This window comes from Morone saxatilis, unplaced genomic scaffold, assembly GCF_004916995.1.
Source record: "Morone saxatilis isolate NCDOM2014 unplaced genomic scaffold, NCSU_SB_2.0 Contig19, whole genome shotgun sequence".
Classification (NCBI taxonomy): Eukaryota; Metazoa; Chordata; class Actinopteri; family Moronidae; genus Morone; species Morone saxatilis.
The window spans coordinates 13,258,012-13,280,875 of NW_023339751.1; the positions used below are offsets into that span (position 1 = coordinate 13,258,012).

Consider the following 22,864-nt stretch of genomic DNA (forward strand, 5'->3'; position numbering starts at 1 on the left):
ATATATATATATATATATTATCATGGTTGGTTTTAAAGTTTACTTGACACATTAAACAAATTATTAAACACCTTGTCTAATAGTCTAGTTGTGCAATTGGGAAAAGTTGTGCATGATCTATGATATTGTTCATTTCTGTCGATGATATAAAAATCGTCTTGTTTTGGATCATATTTCTTACTGTGAACAAATTGACATTTTAAAATTGTTCAAATAAATGTATTTTTATATGGAAGTATGTTTTTTTTTTTTTTTTTTCCAATATGCACCTACACTATGTGTGGTAATGGAAAATGTATGATTATATTATGGGTTTTTTTTCCTAGCAAAAGGATGCCAGGACTGGCATTTTATTTGGCTGTCAGTGAATGAGAAATGTTATTATGGCACAAATCTGAAAACAAATGGCTTCATGAAGCTTTGTTTATGCAGCATTGCCACAGTCTTATCTGAAACACAGGTGCCTTGTAGCAGCCAGTGTATCAGTCTCAACGTACCATTTTTAATGATCCCACAAAGGCTCTGAAGTTGGCTTTAATGGGCAGAAGTGTGATAACACCCATGTGAAGATTCCCATCTGACAATTTGCCGAAGCTATCACTCGATTACTCAAGTTGCTAGTTACACATGGCTCCTATTTAATGAGAACAATTACTGAGGCTGTAGTCAAATGATGAGAAACAGATGATTTTGGTAAGAAGACCTACTGGCAGTAGGATTGCCTCCCTCTCCATCCTCAGATTTAGAAAGAAAAAAGCCTTGCACATTTAAATGGCAAAGAGACAGCAAGGTTGGAGGACAGAACTGTGTGGTTGATTGGCTGAAATAACTCTTGACACACAAAGCTGCAGCAACAAGGCCCTTGTTCCTCTATTTTGCATTTTCTTTGCCACTTCAACAGCTTCATATCACACACCAATCTTCATCACTCCAACAGCCATCAACGCCCCGAGAGTCTTATTCTCGCTCCTGCTCTCAGTCTGAATTAACACCAAGGCCTTTCTCTAACTGCCCTGGGATGTTCAGCGATGCACAATCAAATTGAACGGTGACAATCACTAATGGATGATTCGCTGCAGCCAGACACTGTAATGTAGCACTCAATGAAAGGAAACATGCTCATCAATTTCACACTGTGGCTAACACAATATTGCTGTGGGTTATTGTTGTGGGACATTTTTCATTCAAGGTGCTACCCAGTCTGGGAAATCTTCCTTGATTGTGTGTGTGTGTGTGTCGATTTCCTGGCGAGGGGATAATTAATTTGTTGCACAGTGGGAGAGCCAAGGAACCAGCCCATTAGAATCACTCCAGGCTAGTTGGTGCATTTCATTGTCCTCCCGCTCAGCCCCATTGTATCATGCAAATGGCCGCACTGAAACTTTGAGCATGCTAAGCAACACTTGTTAGAGACAAAGCAGAAAAAGCAACAAATTCAACAAAGTGGGAGTGCCCGTTGATCAAAACTACCATTTTATGGAGTGGAGTTGAGATGGAGTCATAGTTTTGCCCTTCATGAAGTCCATTGAATAAGTAGTTTAAAAAGTCAAACACAACTAACAGCTGTGGTCGACGTGGATTTTAACGAAGCTGTTTCTGCTTTTAGAAATTAGCGTAACAACCAGCCACACTGCATTAATGTTGTGTTTCTGCTTTATTCTGCAACCATGGTTACTTCTGCAAGATTAAATGAAAAAACACAAACAACCCACTGAATAATCACATCACTTGTAATGAATGAGTTGTCTAGCCTCGGAGAAACGGAAAATACTGCATTTCACATTTAATTGTTTCCTAATTAAGTATCTTAAAAGAGAAAAAAAAACATCATGCAAATATGTTCACAATCATATTCACAGGTTGATTATTGGGACTTAACAAAAAGTTTGTTAAATATATAACAAGCACAAACTAAAACTCTTCTGATGATCGCTGCAGAGAGACGGCGTTCGTCTGATGACGAGCATGAGTTTATTCATGCTTCAGGCTCAATCGCAGGATTGGAGGGAAGAAGTATGGAGAAGCCTCTAGTCAATTTGTCTTACTGACATATGATGCTGACAACACTTAAAAAGAAAAGTTTGATGAAGAAGAACTTCACTACTTATCCCAAAGAGACAGCAGCTGACCAAAGCTCTGTGCGTAGGCTGAGCCTTGTTGACAGGAGATACGTCTTCTCTATCTGTGTCCCTCGCAGCGAAGGAGATGAACAAATCTGCAGCCTTTTGTCCGCTGAGTCCTTTGGGGCAAACATAGAACAGACTGCAGGCTCCTCTGCATAACTGTAAACTGAGGAAATGCCATGTGGAGATGCTGGTATCATCATGGTAGATAAAACAAAAAAAGTCCAAAGTAAATACAAGGTGTTTTAACACAATCTAAAAATAAACAGAGAGCACGTTTGCATTCAAACCTGGTGTAGTTTCAATGTCATCAGCACAACCTTCACAGTGAGATCAGTTCAAACAAAAACAACAAAAACATGAGAGATATTTTGTAACTGTGTCAAGGAGCAAAAGTCTTTTAACTAAATCCAGAAGACAAATGAATGGCTAATAAATCTTGAGCTACTAATTAAAATACAGATGTGGCTCTGTAGCACTTTTTTACTGCATTCCAGCCATTGTTTGCTGCTGTATCATAGCTTCTTTGTTAACACAGGAATTATTCAGAACATTTACATGTAGCTCTCTTAGTGGAAACCCTAATGTCCAAGAAATGCTCTGGGGCAACAAATAAATACGAAGCACAATTTTAAAAGTAATTTCTTTGTTTAACAGTCAAATTGACTGGAAAACTATCAAACATAAGATTGCTGCTGCAATAACAATCCATATGCATGATTTAGATAAGACAGAAGCATTGTGTATGATCTGTTTTTACGTCGTTTTAACATTTATGAGGATAGCATTCATTCCAGAGTCACTAAAATGACTTATGTGAGTCTCCTGAACACGAAGGATTGCTCAGTTTCTCATCTGTGTATACCTATCTAGTATATCCACTGTGATTTTCTGTTCTTATTTTTGTTATGACATGTATAACATTTTGAGCGGCAGGCTTGATGGAATACACAGATCTGGGACTAGGAGCTCTCCCTCATCTCCTGGATATTGCAAGCTTTCATTTGATGAGAATCTGGTGATAAGATTTACTGATTGTACAGAGCTTAATGAATCTGCTTCCCTCACTGTCTTACTCAGATAAGCTATTTCCACATAGTTAAACAAAGTAAACTTCACAAACACAAGCCCAAAGAACAGAAATTGGAGCACATTTTGAGATATTATTATACATCACTCCTGTTCAGTTGTTTGATATTTTCATATTTGAGCAGACACAGCTGTAACCAGCTGAGACAAATAACTTTTACTTCTTCCATTATGGATGTACATTATTTACATAAAAAGATCAATGTCCTTGTAAAAATACAAGTATTTTCAGTCAAAAAGTGTCCCTTTTCAAGAAGCAAGTATAAATCTGTACAGTCTCCTCAGAGGGATTAGGCAGCACAGTGTGAACTGGTCCATCCATGCATGGGTAGCAAAACACTCGAGACCATTCATTGTGACCATGGTTTCATAGCTTGCTGGAAGTAACTGCCAAAGAAGATGTATTGCTTTCGAGTCGGTCATAGACTCTCAACATTAAAACACATGGGGCGCTTCATCAGAGAGCTTGATGTCTGTGCGAGATGGCAGGTAGCCTGGCAAAGGAGAAAAAAGGAAAGAGACAGAGGAGGAATTTTATGTAGCTATTTGCATACGGGTGTATTTTTGCAGGCAAACACATTTATCTTGGATGGGTCGATTGTTTATCTATGGGTAGAGGTAAATCAACTGGAACCTCATAGATATTTCTTGATGAAAATGCTTTCACCACTCCGCTACTTTCCTGATGCACTAATTATTTTATTGGGTCAAATAATTCACCTAGACATTCTCATCACTTTAGCTCGCACTTGATTGTGCTTCACTTATCTGTGAATACTAATATCTTACTATGACAAACTCAGGTTGGCAAATACATAAATATACAGAGCATAATAATAACTGTATTTTGGCAACTTATATGATAATTCAGGGGCAGGAAGAGTAGCATCAGCACTTAACAAAAAGTGAATATGTAGTATATCTTCCCTGTCAGCCTTAACTTGTTCCTCGTTGCCACTGCAGTTTTTAATGTACTGTCACAACTTCTGCAACAACTTTCTTTGAAGTACTAAAGGATCAGTTCACACATCTTACACAACCCTTGTGATATCCAGCGACAGAGATCGTTTTATGTACTGAGGTTGTGAGGACACAACTCAAACACGGTGAATTAAATGCGGTTTGTAGTAAAGAATTACATTTTAAAAACTCCACAGTAACATGCCTGGTCCTGGTTAAGGTACGGTCACATTAGCCATCTGTTCAATCAAATATGATGTCCCAGTTTTGGTGTGGTAATGAACAAAACTGAAAAGAGCAAATATCAACGTAATATTGAACAAAAGAAGTTGATGGCATAATTGTTGGTATTTAGATTTATAAATATATCATGCATAACATTTGGCACGAGACACTGCTATATATTAAACATAAAAAAACAGATATCTTCCTTTAAGAAATACACAACACAAAAAGAAATACATCAGTTCTAACATTATATGTACTTTCAGTGACATTTTTAGGTGCAAAACTAAAAAAAGCAGAGGAAAAAAAAGAAACTCTACCAGCTTAAAGTTTATCCTCATAAAAGGCTTTATTCCTTAATGTCCCAAGCTTTCTCCAATTGACTGGCAAAAGCAAAATGTTTTCTAAGTGAATAGCCAACTGAGTCTACTAATGACTAATTAACAAGAATAATGACTACATTTCCAATGCTGTTTCTGCAAATTCGCAAAAGTTCAAGTCTGACAGCCAGAGCTGGCCAGGAGATCACAACAAAACAGGAGACGCATCCTGGAATTCAACATCCATCAGTGATGGAAGTAATGTGATAAGTGAAACAAGGCCGCACCTTTACGACCTTACTCTTCATAGACTGTGAACAGTTTCAATACAAACTACTTTATTCTTAAGAAATAGTTAAAATGAAATCAGTTGACGGTATGTTTTGTGGATTATCCAAAGTAATGGGGACTGTTCCAGGAATGGTAATGATGGTGCAGAATTTTCTAAATGTGTGGGTTTGTTTTAATGTTGTTACCACTACAAATTCAATTCTAGAAATGCCAGGGATGGATATCTCAAAACCTGGGCAAATAAAACCACAAGATACCACTAAATGTAATTAAGAAAATGTCATCTGGGATTGGCTCCAGCCCTTGCAGGGTACAGCTAATGGATGGAAGGAAACATTCTTTTGTCATTCGGGTGAATTGACCCTTAAAGTAATTCTGCAGTTTTTATGACAAGTGCACCAACATTTAAAAAAAACACATAAACACATTGTAGTCAGTGATTACATTGATCATTACTTTGACAAGTGATAGAATACAACACTACATAAAGAATAGATCTTCACTGTCCGACATCAGAATCTGAAAATAACAACCTGAATAAACTGTGTGTATGTTTGAGGAAAGACAGTAGCTTAAAGGAGGAAACGGACACATTCCTACCTCTACTTTTTGAGTCTAACTGTACATCCACATGATCCAGTGAGGTCAGCTTGTCCCCCTCAGGGTTTGGGACGGCTATGGAGGTCACTGTTGGAATGACCTCTTGTTCTTTGTCAGGTTGCTCCGCTGTGTATGTGTTGATGCCCGGGATCTTCCTGTAGGTCATGCAGGGGAAGATTTAAAAAAAAAAAAAAAAAGGAAAGTCAATGGTAACCTGCCATCAGACCTGTTTCACTAATGCTTCCACTGTGCATAATGTGTTACATACTATTTTGAACTGTTAAGGATGGGAGAGGATTGCTTGAAAGCTAGAAACTAGGGCATTTTGCGTTCCATTGGGCATTGCTCTCTCACTTTCATATTGTTCACCTCACTTTTCAATCAATTTTTCATCCCCTCAGATGCACCCCCAATTCTGCTTAAAACTAACATCTTGCATTTCTAATTTCAAATCCTCCCCCTGTGATTTTGTGCTGCAGCTGGTGCTGTGACATTTAAGGCAGCTTTAGAAACTCAAAGTAGATTTCTTAATGTAGTAATTATGATCCTGAAAGTTAAAGTTAAGTAATGTTTTACTTTATAATGACTAGAATTCTACAAACTGTGGAACTAAACCATTCCCAGATGATTGGCATGGGATTAGCTGCAGCAGAGGATGCTATTTACTGTATGTCCCTCACTGTATAATGTATGTTGTCTCAGGACTTATCTCCTCAACCTTTCCTGCCATTCTGCAGAGTATGCCTCACCTTGAATGGCTGTGTTTAGCATTTACAAAAGGTCAACCCTCACATTGTCAGATAGATGAATATTGATAACTGCAGGACTCTGACACCCATTCAGCACTCTGGGAGAATTGATTAGACTGTCATTTCCTGTAATATTCTGCAGATTGAGACAGAGGGGAATTGTCTTATTCCTCGAGCTATTATTGTGTCGCCGACGTCCATAACTCTGAGATATATGGAGTCTGAATACTTGTGGAAAGTTTCAGAGAGTTCAGCAGTGTGGTTGCTTGCTTGTAGATAATGGGGCTGACTCTAAACAAGGCCGTTATGCAACACACACACACTCACACACACAAAATAAAACAACAATAACATCTATCTTATCTGAGATATCTGCCATGATGTGAGTCTGAAAAGGGGAGGATTAATCTTCACACATTCTTTCTAACCTTATAAACCTTATATGTGATTACAAAATAATATATCCAGTATACTGTACCTTTTAAATTTGTATATTACAAAGACAGCCAAGCCCATCAGTACGACTGACACGAGCATGATGACTGCAGTGCCACTGTGGCCACTATCACTGCTGTCAACAAGAGGAGCTGAAAGAGAAAGAATAAAAGAAAAACTGAGTGCACATGCAGGCCAAATGAGGACAAATGCCCATTTTAATCTAATATGACTATAAATTATATAACAATCCTTTTCCAATAACAATTGAGAATCACAGCTGGCTTGTTTTGCTGATAGAGTTTGAGAATTGTGACTGAGAGCTAATGTCCAATTAAAACTTTATCTTCTTTTTCATAGTTTATCCAGGATAATCCACTCATTATCAATACTGGTCTCGTGGGGGTCCTGGGTGCATTTATTAAAAACAAACAATGCACTAAGAAGACAGTCTGTTGATCAGGTGTGCTGTCCAGATTTTACAGTTTAAAGCCAGTAGACTTACCAGTCATTTTCACCTCCAAATAGGGAGAATTGTACAAAGTCTGGACTAAAATAAGAGACAACCACCTGAAATGCTCCATTTGACTACCATTGGTTCAGGTAAGTGTGCAGCTGAGGCAGCAGACTCACCTGGAGACAGACGTGTGGCGTACACGTTCACCTGCACGCCGGGTTTGAGTGTGAACTGGATGAGGTCTTGGTTCAAAGCACTTAGCAGAACCTGAGAAAGCTATGAGGAGGAGTGACAGAGCAGAGAGGACTCTGTTAGCACCGGCTGCACAGCAATATTCCACAGTCATCAATATTTCAACCGCAGTCATTTCATCCAACAAGCCTGAATTATGAATCAGAATTTTTGCTGCCATCTAAAGAGGAGCAAATGTTGATATGACATGGAAAAACCAAACCTGATGCACTGAAGCTCAGCAGGTTTTTAATGGTGATGGAAACCCTCTCAGGTAAAAGGGCGGTCTGCTTATGGGGTGGAAGTGACATTTAAAATAAATTAATCTCAATTTTCTTTTTTTTAACGAAAATGTGATTTACAAGTTTAAAAGTTCAGTGAGGCAAAGCCATTGGAAATCAAAGTATGTTCTAATAACATAAAATTGCAGTTTTAATTTTTCTCCCTGAAGTGCCTCAAGTTCCCTTGCTTTTCACACCTAGATGAAGCAGTCATTTAACAAGAGACCAAAATGCCTTCCCAGAGCCCATTTGAGTCCTTAGCCATGCCTCACTAATTCCATCTCGCTCTTTCTAAAATCTTTCCACTGGTTAAAATTAGACTGCACTACACAGTATGAATAATTACTTTTTGTTCTAGTGGCATATCAGGGTCAGTAAATCTATTACACATTTTAATAAGCTGCTCCACACATACACTCACTCACCACACATGCACGTGTGTATGTGTGGGCACACGCTCACTTAATGCATCCACGTTGCAAGTCATTCACTGGTGATGAGAACAGTGAACTGAAGATTTATTACCCTATTGTCTGTGAGGTTCTGCCAGGTAATCAGACAGGCTTTAGATAAATACATCTCTTTAATTCCCAATCCAAGCCGCCTGCCCCAGTTTGTCTCCTTTCTCGATGGTGCCAATTATATGATGCATCAATGTAATTAAATACCTATTAACTTAGTTCAAGAATGACTGTGAGCCAGTAAAATTGTGTTTACTCATGATAATCGAGGTCCTATCCGTTATGATGAATAAATTAGTTTGTCTGGCTGGTGCATTCAAAAACATCTCTGTGTTATTTTGTTTAAATATTTAAATGCTTTCTATAACGTGATAAGAAATCAGTTTCTAAGATTCAAGATTATTTTTTCTGTAAAAAAAAAAACAACAACAATGAAGGATGGTGGCTGGAAATGATTATGGAGTTGTTGTTATTATCTAAGTCTCTAAACTTCTAAAAGCTGGCAGTGAGTCTATAACACTACTGAGATGCTTTGTGAGTGTTATTCCAGTGCTCTGACGGATGCTGTTTCAGTGCTTTTACATGGGAAGACATTGCCCTCTAGTGTTGACATCTAGTATTACTCTTCAGGAGGGATAGGAATACAAAGTGCATGTGTGTAGGAGCATTAAATCATTTAGCACTTGAGCAATGAAGACCAAAAAAATCTAATTTTTTAAAGCTTGAGCCTCTGTGATACAATGATCGCATGTTTTGTTTGGTGGGAAAGAAAACAAACCTAAATTAACAATTTAAGTTTGTGCTGCATGAATAAACCATTATAAAACCACAAATACAGTATAATTGAGAGGCGGTTCTTTGATTGAATGACTCCACAGGGAATCTTGGGGGTTTATTCTATGTGGAAACTAAATGAGGAGGGTGTCTTGTGGAGCTATATGAGAGGAAATGGGCCCTATGTGTCTGCATGCCATCAACAGTGGAGGTATATCTTGTTCTCTGTGTATTTTCACTTAATGACCCACACCAGTTTTTGCATCCTTTACCCCAATTACCAGCAAACTGTACACTCTTCATTACTGCTGACCTTTTCCAAGAAACAACATAGTGTTTCTCCTTCCTACTATTCAGCAAGCATTCATTTCACTGTGTTATGAAAATACATTTGTGGAGGCTTTAAACTTGGCTGACTTAGGTGATCCATCACCATGAGCATCATGTCTACATTTATTTTGATCAAATTTAACCTTATTGTTGCGTGGCGATAGAGTGCAGACTTTCCAAATAAAGCTGCACTTAAAACTGTGTTACCATGCAACGATAATGTAGCTTTGACAAAAATAAATGCAGACATGATGCTCATTGTGATGTATTGCCTCACCAAAACAAGTTTAAAGTCTCCACAATTTGATTTTCATACTGCACTGAAATGAATGGCAACCAATGGCTGACTGGAAGGAATGAAAAGTGATTGAAATGTATGTAAAACCAGTAAAAAGTGGAAAATAGTCAGTTATAATACAAAGCACGTTTGACTTTTGGCCTCTTGTAAAAGATATTTTGTATCCCAAATGAATGAAGCCGTTCTAACCACCTTCCCACACAGATAGATCAGAGATGATTAAAATGTAACCTTTTCTTCTCTCGCATACATGAACCTTGAAGAACTTATTCGGATATCTTTATATCAGATATTACTTCAGTAAAGAAATAAAACAAGCTAAGAAGAGTGGACCTAATTTGGTCAACATATTTACTGATGCATATACATGCATACTATGGAACACAAGTCTCCAAAACGATTTTACTGTCCATGTTGTACAAAATTTTAGGGAGAGAATAGGAGATAATTGAGGATGATTGCAGTGATGTGAAGCATTAAAGTAAGTGAAGCAATATAGTGAAAGCTATATGATGAATAACAAACTTGAAATTCATAAAAAGAGGTTCTCAAAGACAGTGCCCATTTTCTGGATTTGTCTTTTTCATTTTGGCAAGAGCTTGCAAAAGAGATGATGAAAATATCTGGAATAGGAGTTGACTGCTCTTTTGTTACATTATATCAATGTGAAATCCTGAATAAACTCATGGCACAGGATACTTTTGGCTTCCAGCAAGGAAGCTATCACGTAAATGGCTGCAGGCAAATCCTCCAGCAAAGGATGACTGGAATGCAACTGTCAATGAAACAAACTGTAAGGAGAATTTAACCTTTATCTTACCACTACAATATGAATAATGTGTAAAATACTGGGAAATAGTGGACTGTATATGTGTGTATGTGTGTGTACTAAGATGTCACTAGTAGACTGTGCTTAAAATAAAGTATTGTGTTATGAAAATATGGGGGAAAAAATTAAAGCTGCAAAACAAGATGTGACCTTCTGGCAAGAAAAATGTCCAAACATAATAAAACATGTTCTCTTTTTAATACAACAATAGAGCTTAAACTGATAGTGTTGTATGACACTCTAAAGTAAGGACATATTCTCCAGGGATGTTCTCTCCAGAGACGGTCTTGTGACTTGCTCAGCTTACTTTTGTGCGGTTTAATCATCACAGAAAACCACATTGTACTGAGCATCTGCCAGGGGCCATTAAAATGATTTGATGAGACAGTACCTGATCCAGGTGCGCCCACTTTTCATCCATGCCTCCTTGTCTTGACCTCTTCTCAGGCACAATGAAAATCTCTGCTGTTGTTGGTAAACCTGGAAGCACTGTGACCAGGAGCTGATCCTCACTGATTCCTGTGACCTTTAATAATAACAACAAAACCTCATTAAAAAGTTGTTTTTTTCAATTGACACTGTTTGTGGTGATATTCTATGTTTTGGGCCTGAAATTCGATCAGGGGTCGCCTGTATTAATGAGTTAATACTGTTGGCTCCCTGCTTCATATATCATTTGCCTAAGTACCAGTCACTGTCAAGATATAATACACGGGTTAACTGAAACATGCAAGTTTAATTTGACAGTCTTTGGTAAAGGCCAGGGCTTTTATTGCATTTATGCCGTTACCAGAGGTCTCCTGTCAGTTTCCCGGTGTAAACCATGGTCATATCTGACAAGACAGAAGGTCAAAGTGAATGTTTCTTACTGAGGGCTACTGTAGGATATATATAGAGCTCAGTATCCAGGTCTTTTACATAACCTGCTGCTTTTTTGACATCCCCACAGTGTCTGAGAGGGAAAACCAGACGCACTTAACCACAGTTTGGCTCTCTTTACTTGAGGTTTGATGTTCTCTCAAGGCAATGGCATTCAGCTCTTTAGAGAGCAAATGGTTACTGCCATGGTAGTGCTTTTACTGCTCTTTAGTGTTTTGACAAGTTCAGTTGAAAGCTTGTACTAGTAATAATGATTTTGGGTGATGTGCCATGTCAATGTGTGGAGGTTAACAACTAATTACACGGCAAGTGAGGTCAAAGACACTGCGTGTAGTGGGGTGCACCACTTGACACAAAACCACATGCATACATTAAAAAATCCAGCCTAACCAAGAATGAAAATATCACTGTCTCACTAGACAGAGACTTTTTTTCAGAAGTTTTTCTTTCCAGGCGAGTGCAAAGATGCTAATTGCCAGAATCTCACTGAGGTCTTCTGGAGTTTAGTTAATTCCTGATTTTGTTATGGCTTTTATAATATGAGCTAGCAGCTGCAGCACTGACCTGAACCATGGAGCTCTTCACCACTCTGCCGACATCCTCTCTCCACTCAGACACCCCGGGGTTCAGCTCATCCAAATTAGAAGAAAAGGCCAAAACATTTGACCGGAAATAATCTGAAATGCAGTCAGAAATCTAATTTAGACATTTCTTCTGTCTAACTTCATGATATAGGATGCCTCTTAACAATACCAAGATACTTCAAATAACCCTGACCCTGACTGTGAGGCCACCTGTACAGTGTCAATTCAGCAGAAAATATGAATGCTGGGCTTAAATGGCAGTGTGATTTCCAAATTGAAAAGGACGAGGAGGACTGGACATATTCTCAAAGTTCATAAATGTTCATATGATTTACGACTTCGGTTAATATTCAGTTAAGATGCTGCATATTATACCCCAGAACAGATGCATAAGATGAATGGTGAAAGTCAAAGAGATCTTGCATATATATTTTGGTCCTATGACCTTCTAACTTCATTTTGCATCATTATCTATTGTTAAATCCTCAACTTATTTGGTACTACTAGACAGGACACTTATTATTATATTTACATGCTTTTTAAGGTGAATAAGGAAAAATTTGAGTAATATAAAAAGAAAACAGAATATGGTTCACCATAAACTGCCACAGTCATTTGGTCCTGATGGACAGTGTTGCCCACTGAAGCCTGAACAGTGATAGTGTGACTTCCCTCCTTTGAGAAAGTGAAGGACATTGCTCCATCCAGGGTCACAACAGGCTAAAAGACAAATAGACATAGAGAGAAATGTACTATGACTATCTATCATGTCATTCACTTAATAGGCTGCATGGTAAAGAATGAGAATGTGAGGCTTACCTCTGTTTTGTTATCAAACCACCAGTAATAGGTGACTGTGCCCACATTGCTGGGGCGTAACACTGTTGTGAGGTTTACTGCTTTGTTCTTGACGACCACAGAAGGAGCTGAGAGCTGGACCTGTTCAAGTTGACCTTTAGAGAGAAAACATAAAAACTATAATAATGGCTGAATACTGCTTTCATGGTGCCAGAACAGAAGCCACGTATTTAGCCGTATTTTGGCACAAAACTGACTGCCTGGATCACACCGAGACAGTGGAGTGAGCGAGAGGTTTGACAAGTGGCTGTAGATGTTTTGATGCTTTTTCCCTTCATGAAAATGTCACTCTTGGTATCCATTATAATGAGCTGAATTCAAGCTGACCACCGCTGCCCTTCTCTGTCAGTGAGGAGACAACAAACAGCCATCTTTTACGCCCACACAGGTTGAGCGATACTCAAAACTTTGGATGGGGATTTTGAAAAGAGTCTCACTTTAATGAGCCAATTTGAAGTTGCAGAAGAGTCGTGAGTGTATTTGCCCGAGTGTTTTGTATTATTTTTCTTTCAAAAGGCTCACAAGTTAAAGTGTTTTGACCTATTTGAAGGCTGTTGGATCTCATCATTTATGATTAGGTGTAATAAAGAATGAAGACCATGGCTTATACTGTAGTCACTTCATGATATTAATTAAAATAAAGTTTTCATTAAATCCCTTGTAAGTAAAAGTACATATTAGACAGTTGATTAAAATCACTTATGGAGTATTCTGGAGGAAAACATGTCCAGTTTTCTCATATTAACAAAAGACTGGTTACTTTTCTAGACTCACAGGAGACGTGCAGGTAGAGTATTGCCCTGTCAAAGCCCAGAGTGTTGGTTGCTGTAGCAGAAACTTGGTAGATGCCAACTTTACTGTAGATATGCTTGACCCCGTCATCAATGGAGCTTATGTTCACATACGATATGGCGGTCCCGTCGCCAAAGTCCACCGTTATACTTGTCGTGGAGCCGAGACCCTTCAAAAAGAAAACAAAATACTGTCATTCAAACTGTAGCCTCTGATGTTTGTCAGTGTCCTCGCTGACACATAACAGAGTGCATTTTCCATAATATCTACAAGAACGAGGTCGAGTGGTAAATCATGTCACCGCATATTTATTTTATATGCTGGTGCTCCAACCTTAGTGCTACGTCTCTGACAGCATCTCGATATACAGATAGAGAAAAAACATGCGGCCTACAAGTATCACCCTGCAATACACACTACTGTTGCTTTGTTTAAGTGAAGTCAGCACCTCTTCCAGAAAGACCAAGAAAGTGACATTCCTCTCCAGAGTTGCTACCAGTGTTCCCTCACTGGTGAAGAGCTGGAGACCCCTGGGGGCCTGACTGGGACACTTCTGCCGCCTGGGGCTGTACTTCAACAGTTTTCCCTCAGTGCAGTTGTTAGACAAAGCCTTGCGATATCTGGAATTTATTAAAGACCCCCCAAAAAGACACAGATGAGTGTAAAAGCAGACAACACATGCATACACAGGGAACAGTAGTTTTGCCTAATATACCCCCACAGCTCTACCAGCTCATTAATCCATTATCAACATTAGCCATCAGTTATAGATGTGTTCATTTGAATTGATATGAAACCGGATGTTATGTAAGACTAATGATTATGTATAAATTGTAATATTGTTGCAATATTTTTGTCATACAAAACTATTTATCCACCACTTTTAGCTACTTTGACTTCTCTACTTGCGAGTTTTCAAGCACTGTCACATGCAGCATGTGGTGTTCAGGTTGGTGGGAGGCTGGCTGGTAGTTCATTAATTATTGTTCATTAATTATTGTAGAATAAATATACTAAATACACAAACTTGTAATACTAATAATTTTCCAGATTTTCCTCCTTAACACAATTTTGCAGATGTACATATTTTTTCATCAAATTAATAAAATTCTGTTCTGTACTCCACAATCTTTAACAAATGGAGAAGTACCCCACGGATATATATATCAGTAAAAGTTAATGAAAATATGAAAAGAAATGATGTTCTCTTTGAGTACTGAACAATTATTAAAATGAAAAAATGTGGGTAGTTTAGAGGGGAATCTTTCTACGGTGGAAGTTTTACTAATCTGAAACATGACAAGAAACCACAACAACCACTTTTTTGTAAGAGGTCACGAACAGAAAAAAGTTAGAACATTCACAACATGTTGCATTGTATAAGCTTAAAGTAAGTTGAGCTTAAAACGTAACCAAGGGCATTTGCACACCCGCTTGCTTGTGCCAGTGCAAATGAATGAGTCGTACCCTGTGGTATTTAGGAAGCTGTCCCCCGTGATGCAGTCTCTAGATGTTGCCGAAGGAACAAACCAGAAAGCCGAAGTGCAGCTCCCATCAATCTGCCTCTCAAAGCCATAGTCGCTGTTTATACAAACACAGAAGAAACATACAGTGGGGTGTTACCGAGATTGGTTATCATTTATTTAAAATATCAAGTACAATTACTCAGCTCAAACAGAATCATACACAATAAGTGAATGCCTAGTGTGAATAGAGGTGTTCTAGTCTTGAGAACACTTCTCACAGCACAGCAGCTCAGAGTATTTGAGATTTGATGTTTTATGTATCAAACGTCTGAAGCAGAAAGGGCATTGTGCGTGTTTACACAAACTATAATTATACCTTGGCAAAGTCAGAGGGATCCGTCAGATTCTTTTCATCGTGTTCAGGGTAGCACAGTCTCAGGAGCAAGAGTTGGAAAGTTAAATAAGTCTTTTAGTCATAAAATGGTGTTAAGCTTGTTTAATATAGTATTCAGTGCTGCTCATTTAGCGCCGGTGAGATCAGAAAGATAAAAGAAAGTATGAGAGTGATGCACAAAAAATTCTGTTATACATACAGAAGTATATAATATGATAAACTCTAGAGTGAGACATGTTTTTCATTATACAAATCTATTCTATTCTATATCTATATTCAACTATCTGTTCTCATTACGAATAGACATTTACATTACAGCACAACGTGTTTAGATTACAGTTTATACACTTATGCACTATTACTGTCCAACCATAATATATTATTCGATTTTATTTTATATGGAAAGAGTTTTATATTAGATTATATTTTCTCTATATGAGCACTGTTGGAGGGAGCCTTAGATCCATTATTAACAAACGACCGCTTCACTGTAATTGTGCATATGACAATAAAGAACTTGATATGAATAGAAAGATGGAGCAATGTACTGCTGTCACATATTTGATTAGGACTAGGCTTCAACATTTTCAGTAATCATTTGTCAGTTCAATTATGCTGCGATGATATGATCATCTGTTTTATAAAATTATGTTGTCCAAATGAATTAGTCCATTGTAGATAAAACTAACTAAAGTAGTCACTTACTTTTTTGTTTTGAGGTTTTTTGAGTTTTGTCTGATGTAATGTGTGACCAAACACACAATTTATTGCATTGAACACTAGTTTGATTAATTATATGCAATTTTCCACACATCTGCCACATTGTGATATACATCAAAAACTCACTAAAATATGAAGAAGTCATTTGCGATAACAGATAAAAGGCATTTTTAAAATGAATAAACCAACACCAGTCTGATTGATATTCTCTTGAGTGCACAATAAAAAAACATAAATTCTGAATAGTAGGCCTAAATATCTTGGAGATATCTTATCACAACAACCCAAAACCAGTTTGATTGACATTCCCTGGAGTGCACATAAAAAACATGATTAAGGGAAAGAAATGAAAACCAAGATATCTGTTTTTGCAAATGAAGCCTTCATATCTTTATTAATATTGGGTTATTGATTACAACTACAATATTTTCTTCAACCACAGTACAAACAATGTACAACTGCTGATGACAGGATTGTCGACAGAAATAAGAATAACAAGTTGTGAATTATAAAATATAACTCTTCAAACGCTCCTCTTGTTGTGCCTTAGGTTTGCTTCACAGACTCTGCCTCTAGAGATTGATAAAGTGTTGTGCATTGGATTTAATGAAGTGAAAGGAGTAGCTGCAAAGTAGGGAACTCACCACTCAAAATCTGCCTCTGTGCATGGGCAGGAGTCTGACATCTGGGAAATATACTGATCTCTGGCCTTGACACATCGAACGCTTGCTTTCAGTTTTTGGAAGATTCTCTTCATTCCCATGATGCACACTTCGCCCTGTGATAAATAATGCATCATAAACATTTCAGAGCCTTTTCTTTTTGCTTTTATTGTGTGACTGAACCAAAGAAATTCACTCAAGTTTAATCAACGACTGAATCTTAAATCAAGGAGCAGCAAGATCCGCTTACCTCATTGTGTAGCTGCCATGTCAGATAATCTTCTGATGTGCATCGTTGTTGGAAAATGGACCGGAAGTCAATTTTGACAAGTTGCCACTCTGATCGATGACTGAAATGACCAAAAATTCTGCACAAACAAGTTAGAAAAACTAGGTCAAAAAAACATTTGGCATATGTGTCAGATTCAAGAAAAAAACCTGTTGTGTAAAAACCTTCACTTTGGATGATTTTAAAGCGCTGACTTTAATCCATGTTCCTCTGTGGGTTGAGAAACTCATCTACATCTTGGGCTTTCAAAACCACATTAAATAAATTCAAGAATATTTATGTACACTTCTAAGTCTTTATTTGGATAATATATAATTACCCAGTGCCATAATTAAACTAAAAAACACACAAGCTTTTTTTGGTTCCTTCATATCTTACGTCATTATGAGGGTGTCCTCTCCAGGCTCCCCCAGCACCCCATCAACATAGAGCGGAGAGGAGGTGAAGCTATATTTGTCCCAGTTTCTGCCCTCATCAAAACTCAGCCTGAGGGAGAGAACAATGGTTGGATCACAGACAGACCAGCCGCAAATAGAGCTGAATTCCGTAAGAAAAGCAGTCTCACTCCGTGTTTTGAAGATAGAGTACAGTCGATGTAAAAAAGATGTGGCACATCCTTGGAGAGTCTTACCAAATATGTCTAATTGGCAGGGGTGTGTGTCGGATGGCCACCAGAGATCCTCCCTGATTCAGGAAAAACACGCTGTACTCTTCCTGAAAAACCTGCAGACACACCAGATTCAATTTGTCGGAGAATTTTCAGTCTACAAAGTCTATGGTGAACAACGATATTGGACATGCATCCTACACACTAAACAAGCAGAAACCTCAACTGTTCTTCAAACAAGAGTCTCTCAATTGTGTCTCTCTTAAGTCAATGGCAAAAATGTTGGGGCTTATTTGTTTTACAGATCAAAGATGCACAAGGCTAGATGTCAAAACTTGGCAGATTCTTTATTTCTTTGTGAGTGTAGATCTGAAAAGCAAGAACCAGAAATTGGCACTGAAAGCTGGGTCAGACTCCTACTTTTGTTCACCTGTTCTTTATTCAGATAATGTCTGATTAAATTTGTGTTTTTCTCCATTTACTCTGTGTTATATTGAGGGAAAAGTTCAGAGGGAAATACGCTATTTATTACTTTATCAAAGTTGTCTGGACAAAGTAATGTAAGCGGAAAGTAACTGTGCAGCCGTTGTCATACTATACCTCTCTCCAGGTGTTCCCAGCATCAGATGTGATGAAAATACTGACATTAGTACTGGTCAGCTCAGGTCCAACCACACCTGAATACAAAAAAGAACAGCACTGTTTCTAATCTTCATTTTCTGTAAGCATGTCACTTACACTGTTACACAGGCAGAACAGTATAGTTGCTTCTTTGAAATTTGAGTATTTCTTCAGACAAGACAAAAAAAAGAATGTTTTTGTTATTCTATCCATTGAAGTAACATGGACCAGATGTGCAGGAAAGACTGATTTCCTTTCATTTTGTAAACTGTTGTCACCTGAGAAAGACAGTCCTAGGAACAGGAGTAAAGAAACAGATTTGATTGGGAGCGTTGAGGGATATGATAGAGAGTAAACAACAGTATGGACGTGCAAATCAAAGTGCAAATCGAATAATCTCCTCACCTGACGCTATTATAATTCCTGGAGCTGAGTCTTTGCTGACAATGTTTCCCGAGGTGTAAGGATTCTCTGACACATGGAGGTGTAGATGTAACGAACAGTAAGGCTGCCAAACACAAAGAAGATTAGATTGCTGAAGTCAAAATGTGAAAATGGAAGTTTGATACAGACCTGGTTCACATAAAATATCACATTTCATAATAACTGCCCTGAATCAATTTCAAATCTATCATTATTTAAAATTAGATAATTATCTGAAAGAGGAATTTGGAATTTAAACATGGAAATGTTTTCACAGTACAATATATATCTTTATTATCATACGCCATCAAGTCTCGATAGAATGAAACTGAATAAGGGTAATTTATACTGGAAGTTCAATATCAAAGTCCTGATTTATGCTTACTCAAAAAACAAATATATCAAAATGTGTATTTTCCGTCATTATGGTTGGTTTTATTACAGCCTGCAGAATTACTTTGAGGCACTGGAAAACCATTAAAGCTTCACATTTAAAAGACTGGCTACATGCAGAGGTGCATCTTATGTGTCAGCACAGAAAAAGGCAGTTTGGACGATGGGACCTTTTGAAGTTTTTGAGATAAGAACTAAAAACATGAGCTACGAATGTCCTCTGTATAGAATTATTTTGTTTTCATGTTATTTAATTGTAATAATTAATAATTTGTTTATTATTATTTTAATATTCTGATTTCTACACCATCTCTTCTAGTACTGTCGTCTCCCGTAAAATGTGATAATGTAAAGCTTTTTCCTTGCTGCCATGGACCAGACATTTGCTTCAAAATTAATAAAAACAAAAATCAACTACTAAACAGATTATTAGTCTTTACTGAATAATGAACGGTAAGAAAATCTGTATAGTCAAGTATAGCACTTCACTGTACAAAAATAATCTCAATAGTTATGATATAATATGTTATACTAAGCTGAATATTACAATATATTATAATAAAATATTTACTAAACTATTAAAATACTACTACTATTCAAAATAATATATTTCATATTGTTGGATTCATAATTAATTAAAGACAATTATGTTGAAGAGACATAAGAATTATGATCCAGTGTAATATTTTTTTTGCAGATAATGGAAATCCAAATAACCAAATCTATCTGTTGTCAGTGGCCCACTTACCTGTTCACAATAGACTTTATTTCCCTGAAGATCGGTTGTTGGAGCCTGAAGAAGACGCCAGTCTCTACCCTTGTTGTATGTGATATAGGTTTTCACTTGGTTCTCAACAACTTTATTTGACAGGAACACCCCTTTAATCCCGGCAACCTGCAAACATGAGAGACAGAGAGCGGTACGGAGAAAAATAACAAAAAAGGAGGAAAAAAAACAACCGTAAATTATTCAGACTTAAGTAAAGCTGAAGGCCTAGTTCGGAGAGGAAGAGATGTCTTAAAGTGATAGTTTTTCTGACAGGGAGCACTATTTTGGACCATCTGTAGGACTCTGCAGAATCAAAACAACATATGGTGCAGCCCTGAGATATTTCTTCTTCTTTGTATTTATGTGCACAGAGACATAGATTCTCATGTGCAGCCATCGCTTTAAGAGTAAGAGTTTCTCTTACATTTAGAGGACACAACTCTCTCATCAAAGGAAGAATGACCATTTCACATCTTCTACTGGTCAAGCTACTGCAGCTAAATATTTCAGGGAATAAAATGTGGGTTGAGGTCAGTGAGCAGTGAGAGTAACTGAGGCTGATGGGTATCTTAGGTGTGTGTTTGTAACAATGTGATGCTTTTACTGCTGGCTGCAGATGAGGATAATCTAGAGTGATGCATACATGTGCAGTCACCGCAACCTCATAGAAAATCTGTCGACACAGATATAACATGTTCAGGGCACAAGTTAAAGCTGCTATTTCGCCTGCATTGTGACTATGGGCGGTAAGTGACACTAGTGTTTACTGAACTTGTGTATAGAGGGTATTTTACCCATAGACTGAATCTACTAAATGTTTTTTTAGTGCAAGAACAATGTCTCCTGAAAAAGATAATAAAAGCTGGCAGGAAGTAGATATGAGAGAGACTCAGATGCAGCAGAATAAAATATATCAACATCTGTTCCATTATGGTGAGGACATCCGAGACATCTATCAAGGTACACTTAAAAGGAAACACAGCAAAAAGTCAAGATTAACTCTGACTAAAGTTTTAGGCTGTCTGTTGGTACTTTACTTGTCCGATCTGTTTAATTGTTTAAGAAAGCTCCCAAACCAGGCATTTAAATGTGTTGTGCTTATGTAGATACACATTGGATTGGAGACTGTGAATATGAGTGGACCGATGAATAAAGAGGTACTTAAGAGTATAGCAAGAATTCTTTTCATTATTGATAAAAACTTCCAACATTTTTCTGATTAATCAATCATTTTCTGATACATTCTCCCCTTATTATTTATTTACACCTTCCGCATTTTGTAATACAGCCCCATCCTGTTTGGGATAAAGTTGCACTTTTTTATGAACAGAATTTTGAATAAGCTTTTTTGGGAGAGCCCTGTCAAAAGACCATTGCAGTAGTCAAACTGCTCTTGTCACTGCTTTACGGGTCATAGGAGTCTAATTTAATATATGGGAAGTTAAATTTAGGTTAGAAATATAACGTACAAGTAATGTGTATGGATGAAGACATCTGTTTTGGTTGGTTATTACATAATGCACCATATTATTACATTTTCATCATAAAAAAGTGCAACTCAGGCATTTTGTAATAACAACCACAATATGCAATATGTAACAATTTATTACAAAACTCACGGAAATGTTGAGTTATTATACATGACATAATGTGTTGTTATACAGCTCTTCAAATTTCTTCTCTTCCAGACCTCTAAGAATTAGTCTATTCATGGATCGACAATTAAATAATCAACAACTATTCTGATAATTAGTTAATCATTTAAGTCATTTATCAAGCACAAATCCCAGATAAATGATGGTTCCAGCCTTCTCTAGTGTTAGAATTCCCTCCTATCATTATTGTAAAGTGAACCATTTTAGACGGATGAAACAATTCGGTAAGATTAAACAATAAATCTGATGATATTACCTTTGTCTCTAGGAAATTTCACATTTGACATTTTATAGACCAAATGATTAATCAAAAAACTGTTTCTTAGATTAATCGATAATGAAATAGTCAGTTACAGCCCTACTCTTGTCTGTCCAATAGTCCATGTCAAAAAAACAAGACAATATAGCCAGATAATCAATATGCAATGATATAAAACAGATAAAGATAGAAATAGAGGAGCCAATTTGAAAACTGGAGCAAGAAAATGTTTTTGTTTAGTAAATGATTTAAATGATTACTTCACATCACTTAACTTACTCATTTCAGTACTAGTTAAATTTAAAGTAAATTCAGAGTAAGCCAAGCATGGCCAATAATGAAACATACAGAATATGTGGGTTGGTTGGTTTGATAGTAAACATTCATGATAATGACACATTTTCCTATAACCTGCAGCAGTTACAAAACCAGGTTGGTGATTTGAGTTGGTCCAGCATGCCTGAATAACCTAACATGTAAAAGGATGACAGCACCACCCCAACAGCACTGTCACAGCCCACCTCATAGAGGTCTATCATGATGTTGCCCTCCGGTCCTCCACTGCTCACAACGCTCTCCAGCATCAGGGTGAAGAACAGCCCTCTGGACTCAGACATGTACAGGTTGTAGGAGTCATTCTGGTGCCAGTCCTGAATCGCTGCCACCACCTGGTTATCATCTGTGCTGATTATCTGCAAGTCCTAAAAATATGAAATTAATGAGTAGATATGTCTGTGTAGAGCCAGCAAGGTTATAAGAATTGATTTAAAGGAGTCTTAACGAAAAAAGTGGGAATCTGCAAAGAAATGTGCACATAATGACCACAGAACTCGAGCAGAAAGCTAGAGATTCGTCACTTCTTGTCATGATTCAGTCAGGATCAGCAGCGATGAGATTAGACCTCGGGCGTTTTATGCCATGCACTAAAAAATGAAGACAAGCTCCATTTAATTTGACTGAATCCCTTATCCAGAGTGAGGCGAGGTGTGTCCTTCTCAAGGAAACTGTGACAGTATACATAGATGGATGGATGGATGGAT

General features: G+C 37.5%; 1 protein-coding gene across 1 annotated transcript in view; it reads right to left on the reverse strand.

The window, feature by feature from the left end:
* Nucleotides 1–1,703: 1,703 nt before the first annotated feature.
* The window catches only part of LOC118328982 (VPS10 domain-containing receptor SorCS1-like), a 55,427-nt gene continuing 34,266 nt past the window's right edge, over nt 1,704–22,864 (reverse strand). Inside the window, exons 9-27 of the mRNA XM_035662910.1 lie at nt 22,346–22,525; nt 19,890–20,036; nt 18,731–18,833; nt 18,305–18,381; nt 17,729–17,820; nt 17,476–17,583; nt 17,059–17,176; nt 16,791–16,924; nt 15,034–15,147; nt 14,015–14,186; nt 13,549–13,735; nt 12,736–12,869; nt 12,513–12,636; nt 11,897–12,009; nt 10,845–10,979; nt 7,426–7,525; nt 6,836–6,944; nt 5,609–5,763; nt 1,704–3,706 (exon numbers count right to left, since the gene is read on the reverse strand). Coding sequence (XP_035518803.1) covers nt 3,648–3,706; nt 5,609–5,763; nt 6,836–6,944; nt 7,426–7,525; nt 10,845–10,979; nt 11,897–12,009; nt 12,513–12,636; nt 12,736–12,869; nt 13,549–13,735; nt 14,015–14,186; nt 15,034–15,147; nt 16,791–16,924; nt 17,059–17,176; nt 17,476–17,583; nt 17,729–17,820; nt 18,305–18,381; nt 18,731–18,833; nt 19,890–20,036; nt 22,346–22,525 — 2,361 coding nt within the window. The 3' untranslated portion in view covers nt 1,704–3,647. The remainder of the gene's footprint in view (nt 3,707–5,608; nt 5,764–6,835; nt 6,945–7,425; nt 7,526–10,844; nt 10,980–11,896; nt 12,010–12,512; nt 12,637–12,735; nt 12,870–13,548; nt 13,736–14,014; nt 14,187–15,033; nt 15,148–16,790; nt 16,925–17,058; nt 17,177–17,475; nt 17,584–17,728; nt 17,821–18,304; nt 18,382–18,730; nt 18,834–19,889; nt 20,037–22,345; nt 22,526–22,864) is intronic.